The following is a 7,757-nucleotide window of genomic DNA, read 5'->3' on the forward strand; positions in this document are numbered from 1 at the left end:
ATTGACTTTTAGTGTGCCCAACGCTGGGAGGGAAGTGAGATTGGAATTGGGAGAAATTTGACAAAAATCTGCCCCGAGTAGCATTGGAATCTGCATGCCTTGTTTCTCTTCTTTGTATTTGGAGACGTATCCGTGAGGAAAGAACAAAGTGTCTCAAACACCCATCAAATTCCTCCAACAACATAGAAATGAAAGCCAAGTGAACTTCATTTATCTGACTGTCAATAAAATGAAATTTGGCAAAGAGAACTTGCTATTTGTAGTTTTTAAGGACATTTCCTTAGATCAGATGAATCAAGCAGAGATAGACCATAAAGATTGCAATTTACAGTTAATGCACCAGATCAACAACTGGATTAAATAACATGCTGCCACGCTGCCTTGAAATCCTTAGGGTTGTCTGCTTTAACTAATGTTAGAATGGTAAGCAGCTGCTTTATCACTATAAGGCATTCAGTAATTTTTTTTTCTGTTTTATACAGAAAATGTTGATTAGGCAAAAGATGTGGATTTTAGAAAATTGTGCAGATGAACATCACAGAATCCTGTCAAAGATACATGTACAGTAAATGTCTCTGCCAAAGTGAAAAACAATTCAACAAAGCAACTACATTGTAGGATAGACGAAAATAAAAGAAGAGAAAGAAAAGATGCTGTTCAAATCAACAACTTTCACTGTATACAATTATGATTGTAAACAGTGTACATATAATATCATACCAGACTATCTTCGCTAGTTGGGATAATGAACTGACTCCATGGATCTGGTAAGTTTGGTCGTGGATTGGTTCCAGTGACATGAACTGAATTGATCTGCAGCAGATGACATGCATTTGGACCATAGACAGACTTCATACTCTGATAAACAGCTTCCGCTCTATAAAGAGGGAAAAAAGATGAACGTTATATCTGAGTGAGGACCCGTGGCTGTCAACACAAAGGGGTACTCAGGTTGAACAAAATACATTTTGCCAACCTCTAAATCAATAACATTTAGGTAAGAAATACGTAAAGAACAAATTGCTCATCAGGCATCATCTGTACAGTACCTGTATCACTAGTGCAACTTACTTAGACTCTTCACCTGCACTGACATCATGCAAGAGCAGGTGATATTTGAATACAGTGCTGGTGAACCATCTGAAATGACCATGTTGTTCTGACTGCTGCTCTATCTGCTGTGAGCTCATTGTGGCAAAGGCATTCATGGGGTCAGGATTCTGTGAGGATACAACTATTAAACCTTTGAAAATAATATTATTGAATGTTAAGGAAACAGATTCACTGTAATAGAGGTTCAGGTTGCTAACTAAAAATACCATAAGTGTGAAAAAGATGGATAATAAATAGGTTATGGATGATTTAGTGACAGTGTAGTATCGTGGGTCAGTAGGTGTAGACTAAAACATATGAACAAAGGCACCAGCCTGAGAATGAACTTTTATAATAAATACAGATTTCTGTCGATGATAGCATATCCCACTCATTTTCAACTCCCACATCTGTCCTCAGGATTAAGCCACAGCATTAAAGGAAAACCATGATACAATGTATTTCTTTTACAAGTTGGAAGCTACAAAAACACCCTTACTTGCACACTGAACATCCTGAAGTTCAAAACTTCACCTTCACCAGAAAATAAATCCAAGTGGAGTAGATCTGTTAGACCCCTTGTGCATTTCTCAAAACAATCTTTCCTTAAACATATACATGTAGAATCTCAAACAGACTGGCAAGTTTTAGTAGTAAATAAACGATTGTTGAAAATTTCTTTGTTCAGCATGAATTGTAATAGTAACCAATAATTATAATTATTTCAGTTTATTGCAAAAGGATACAAGCTAAAAAGTGCCGGATAAACTCATGGTCAGATGGTTTTACCAACTGAAAGAAACAATCTCTGAAGGCTTCAAACCATGGGGCAGATGCTGTTGAATAGATATAGAAATCTCAATTTCTGAATAACGAAAAGGCGCAAGATAATTGTTTTAATTACCACAAAATGCATGCATTATTATTTTTGTAAGGATTTCTTCAGGGTCTCTTATGGCAGCTTTATTAAAATCTCAATTTTATGAAGGAATTTCAGTTAACATAAATCTCAACTTACACTCACCCTTTGCCTGAACATCCGGCGTCAATGAACTTGGATCAGTATTGAGTGGCTGTGTGCGTGAAACAACCTCACTCAACAGTTTATTCACAACATGCTGAGGTGGATGAGTAGCAGACATTTCAACCAGTCTAATACGCCAGTTTTTCACAGGGTGGATTATACCAGAGGGGTCTCGGATATGAGCTGAAAATTAAGCATCAGACAATACTCTGTTAGCCTAGTGTCACCTCTGGGTGACAACGACACTGTGAAAGATAACTGAAGTTGTCAACTTTTGAGACTAATCAAGGCTAAGCATTTCAGCTGGAGTGCCCAGCCCTCCAAGTTGGTCGCCCGAATTAATTAATCCTTCATTTAATTATCTGAGATCAACAATGCAGCAAGATCTTCATCCATCTCTCTCTCAACAAAACATTGCTGCTACTGCTTTGGTGATCGTTGAACTCGCTAGTGCAAGAAAAACCCGCAACCCATCAAATTTTTCATGCCATACTTGAGAAAGATGAGAAAAGTGGCAATGCCACCGATGTTTTTCAGGTTTAAAAGTGAAAAATCAAAGATTGCGACAGGTTTATGTACAGATGTTTGGGTCTAATAAGGGTAAACGTTTTTACTGGTTAGTTGCATTGAAAATAAGTTTTCAAAACATGAATCAATGCCGCTTGATTCCCGTGGAGCTTTTGTGAAAACTGCCGTGAACCAGACAATGAAACCACCGTGGCCCAAAAGCTATTTCAATTTTTTTTTGAGCAAGTCATCTTGATCTGGACGAAAATCATCGCTACAGGACAGAGCTAAAATATCTTTCCTTATATTATCAGTAAAATGTTTAGCGTAATGAGCTTTTTGTGGATTCAGTCGAAGCGCCAGTCACAGCGTTATTTGTTTAGGGCACGCAATAATTTGTCACTACACCAAAGACAATGCAGGATTGCTCCGTTTCTAAAACAACAACAAATAACATGAAATCTTCCTTTTTTATTTTGTTATTTCTTATCCAGGGGAAAAACAACCATGACCTAAATGTATTTTAACCAAGCAGGTGGCCAGCCACGAAAATTCGTAAAAATATTAAATTTGCATTAACTGCGATTCCCGGGTTCATACAGAAGTATATTGCACCGCTTCGCCGGCCACGCTTTCCACTGTCAGAGCAGATGTAACAACTCCAAGAAATGACCTCCATGTTCCAAATTTAATGCTATTTTTTGAGAAAGAATCGAAATTCGTGCCGCCACTGGCAGTCACGTGCAAAGTCAATGATTATGTTACATGTGAAATCACGTGGAATGCCCTTTGAATCGATTGTTTCGTAGGAAGAAAAAACATTTTCTAAAGTGTAACCACCAGCATATTAAAACTTTTAGCCGCCTTATCTGCTAGAAATACAATAAGCCAGAGTGCCTGGCTGGGCGACCGGGTAATTTTTCTCACTCGCCCGGAGCCAAATGTTAGTCACCTCAGGCGACCAGGTGCCGTTAGAGCACAGCCTTGCTAATGCACATTAGATTCTAGTCCAGTATTTGCACTTTGTGCCAGCATACATCTACATGTACAGCTGTACATCTACATCTACATGTTCCAGCACTCAGCGAAGTCCTTTTGACTTATGGTTGTTTCTCCTTAGTTGGCATCACAACATCACGCTAAGCCGGCCACTTCTGCTGGAGAGAAAAGGACAAAAACAACAACGGGAACGCCATCCCTTACTCTTCTCGAATCGTGTGTAGGTTCTTCTTTACAAAACTTATGAGCATGGAAGATACTATTTTGTGAGACGGGACTTATGGTTTATATCCAAGATAACTTGAAAGTCTAACCATTAGCTGATGAAATTACATTTAGGCAGCACTTTCTCCTGTGTTATTTTAAGATCGTGAGTGTTGGTCCAGTCGGGATTCAAACCCACAACATTGCACATGACAGCCAGATGCTCAACCAACTGAGCCACTGGTGCACATAGCAATAAGTTTTTATCAGGGATGCTGCTGAAGGCAGTTGTTATCCTTATCTTCAAGTGCTCCAACATTGTGACCTCACAAGGCTGTGCTCTAACGGCGCCCGGTCGCCTGAAGCAACTAACATTTGGCTTCGGGCGAGTGACAAAAATTACCCGGTCACCCGGCCTGGCACTCTGGCTTATTGTATTTTGAGCAGATAAGCAGGCTAAAAATTTTAATATGCTGGTGGCTACAGTTTACGAAACCTCTCAGAATTTTTTTTTTTTTACCAAACAATCGGTGCAAAGGCCGTTTCACATGATTCCACACCTACCATAATCCTTGGCTTTGCTCGTGACCGCCCATGGCCACATGGATTTCAATTCCTTCTCAAAAAATAGAGTTCAATTTGGCACTTGGAGTTTGGCATTTATTGGTTATAGTCTTAAAAAATAAAAGTTGTTACTTCTGCTCTGACAGGGGTAAAGCGCGGCCGTCGATGCGGTATTTTTTGTTGTATGAACCGGGAATCGCAGTTTAAAGTGGTACTATGATCAAAAAATCATTTCCTTTTTTTCTTCAGATTTTGAAAGTGTGTTCGCTTAACACCTAACTGGCAAAATTTTGAGCTTTGAGTTTTATCCAAAGGCTGTTTATTTTGAGTGTAAGTTTTGGATTTCATGGTCCGCCATTACTCACATTCAAAACTGGCCGATTGGACCTCAGAGGGTTGGATCTAGAGAAAATGACGTCATTTACTCACTAGCTTAAAATTTCAGCGTGTAAACGCAATTTATTATATATGCAAAACACGGGTTGAAAAGTCTGAAAGCCCGAAACTCCCGTGCTGCATATTAATTAGGCCGCGTACACACGCATTGCATTCTTAAACTAGTGAGTGTTTGACGTCATTTTCTCCTCGACCCAGCTCTCTCAAGATTTTAAAGTTAGTAATGGCGGACCAATAAATAGGAAAATTCCAGCTAAAATAAACAGGTGTCTTTTTAAAATCAGAACTTAAAACTTGGGTGAGTTAGTGTTTAGTTAACATAGTTTTGAAATCCAAAGGAAAAACAAATTTTTTTTTTTTGGTCGTAGTACCACTTTAAGCAAATTTAATATTTTTATGATTTTTTGATGCTGAGCCTGCTTGGCTCAAATATATTTCGTAATGGTTGCTGACGCTTCGACCGAATCCACAAAAAGCTTATTCAACTTAAAATTTTACTGATAAATACATTACATTGTTTTCTCCACTATTACAGTTTTTATCTCTCACACAAGTTACATTAACAAATTGGCAGTCATTTGTCCCTCTTTTGTGTGATAGATTATTTGCATGGAAAAAAAGAACTGTTATTTTGGAATACTGAATAAGTAAACTCAGCGAAAGCCTACACAGGAAGAACATCAATGTTTTTTATATGCCCTTTCCTTAGATTTGATCATTTTAGCTTGTTGATCCGAAATTTCGTTTAACAGCTATACGTTAATCCCAATTTACAATGAGGCAACCCAAGAATGACAACTTAAAGAAACTTAACATGTACAATTGTACATGCAGATAATCAAAGATAAGACGCTGCAAAATGCAAAACAAACCCCAGATGAAACAGTTCCAATAGTATGCCACTCAAAGAATCTAAACACGATCCCTGCAGTTTCTGAGAACTTGTCTCCAAAGAATCTTACGCTATGTTCGAATATGGTTATCCTTCCGCACTATCATGATCATATAATTATGTAAATCTCTATCTCTCAAACATTTGATTTGTTCGCATTTTGCCTGAGAATTATCTCAGAAGCCTTTACCTTCATTCGTAAGATGACAAAATGGTCGCACCATCTCCACGAAACTCAAGTTATTTTTCTGGCAGATTTTCTCAACGTCGTCACTGCACATAACAGCAACCATGGGGCAAAATGCACTCTGTATAAACTCGTAGGCACTCTGGGTGCATTGAGCCATGGTTGGTTAGGAGTCGTCAAATATCTCCAGAACTTCAAACCATGAATTCAAGAATTATTTGCATTTCGAGCGAGTATTCGACACGTTGTAGCAAAAATAGCAGTAATCTTCGTCCGCCATTTTGAGATTCAAAACCTCTATTGCGCAAGTGCACAGTTCTTTTGCAATGAAAAAAGGTCCGCAGAGAGTGCAAAAGAACCTGTCCTTTCACATTGATTCTGGGAAGAGCAAAACGTTTTGTTAAAATACCCTAACTATTCTACACTTTCCATTGCCGTAATCATCACGAGCTATCTTAACATTTGAGAGCACGTATTGCTTGTTTTTTTTTTTTTTTATGAGAGACCTACATTTATAGGATTTTCGTGCGCCAGTTCGTGATGAGTTTGGGTATCATCTCTTCGCGGTAAACTAGTTGCAGCGATAGTGTGGCCTGTTGATCACGGCACTAAACAATGTCTCCCTTCTTGGTGAATTCTTCATGGGTTGCGTAAATGCTTCTTGGTTTGATGTCCTTTTCCGGCTTTAGGACAATCAGCTGTTCAATCCTGAAACGTCAAGGAAAAGTTATCTTAAAAAGCTTCATTACAAGTCATCCAGAATGAAACCATTGAAAATGCCGTGAGAAAATTATAAATTGAAAACGTTTCATTGCAAAGCCACTCAAGGAGAGCACGGACAAAAAAATCAGAAAGGCATAAATAAAAATTGTAAGCTAGTAACTAGCAATGGTAATTCACTAGAAATTCACAAAGGAGAATTGAATATGTATAAAAGGGATGTTTAGGGAACGAGGGGAACTGCTGAGTTTTATTCAGAAGCAGGGGATCTTTATTTTCGAGTATTTTCTAATTTTTTTATAATTTTTTACAATTGTCTTTTTTCCATTTCCCATTTTCCCGAATGGCTGCTTCAATTATTCTTAACCTAAGAACTGGCGACGAGCTTGAAACATAACCTATGGAAATAACTTAACTCAAAAAGCATGAAACTGAAAAGAAGCAAAGGAACACGTACACTTTCCACCTCTTACTCACTACGTAAGGCCCTCACTGAAATCTCGGTTGGTATAGTGATTTTATTAAAAGATTTGTCATAATACCCCATATACTTACAAGAGACGATTTCTTCATGGAGTTTTCTATTAAGCAATCACACGATGCAGATTGATTGATTTGCATTTTAAAATTCCGTGTCAAGTCACACTGAAAAGAACTCTTCGTCTAAAAGGCTCGATTGCAAAAGTTTCCGTCAATATTGGAAGAGTAATCTTGAAGGGTGCAACCCTTATGTGCAGTTATGAGATCTTATCTGTAATGTTTGGTGCCACTGCTACGTTAACGGGCAGAAAAATCAGGGACCTGACCTAAGGCCCTGTTTATGTGGAGAAAAGTTGTCTCGGGTAAGGTAAGAGGGTCATCCTCTCAGCTTCTCAACGTTAGCGAGCGGTTATATGAGAAAAGCATTGTTTCTTTTGCCCGAGTCAAGAGATGCCCGTCTCAGTTTCAATCATCTTGGCTTGACCGAGTTGACCCGACTAGGTGAGCCAAAGTGTTTACATAGGCCATTCCGGATATGCACAGGAAGTGAGGCGAGTTTCAAACTTGCACCAATCGATAAACAGACACCATCACATGAAGGATAACATTGACATTAGCTATCTTTCTAAGTTTGATGCTTTTATGTCGAACAGAGACCTCGTTACGGACTTTAAAACATAGTTAAAATTCCA

The 7,757-nt window shown here is 38.5% G+C and overlaps 1 protein-coding gene across 2 annotated transcripts in view; it reads right to left on the reverse strand.

Annotated features, from left to right (window-relative positions):
- The window catches only part of LOC138019502 (trafficking protein particle complex subunit 8-like), a 30,140-nt gene extending 23,972 nt beyond the window's left edge, over positions 1–6,168 (reverse strand). Inside the window, exons 1-5 of one of the 2 annotated variants that reach the window (XM_068866315.1) lie at positions 5,869–6,168; positions 2,117–2,299; positions 1,839–1,928; positions 1,072–1,243; positions 721–877 (exon numbers count right to left, since the gene is read on the reverse strand). In XM_068866315.1, the coding sequence (XP_068722416.1) occupies positions 721–877; positions 1,072–1,243; positions 1,839–1,928; positions 2,117–2,299; positions 5,869–6,025 (759 nt within the window). In that variant the 5' untranslated portion in view covers positions 6,026–6,168. Of the gene's footprint in view, positions 1–720; positions 878–1,071; positions 1,244–1,838; positions 1,929–2,110; positions 2,300–5,868 lie in introns of both variants that reach the window. The other variant, XM_068866314.1, reaches the window with a different exon arrangement.
- Positions 6,169–7,757: the final 1,589 nt, after the last annotated feature.

The sequence above is a fragment of the Montipora capricornis genome, chromosome 10 (genome assembly GCF_036669925.1).
Source record: "Montipora capricornis isolate CH-2021 chromosome 10, ASM3666992v2, whole genome shotgun sequence".
NCBI lineage: Eukaryota > Metazoa > Cnidaria > Anthozoa > Scleractinia > Acroporidae > Montipora > Montipora capricornis.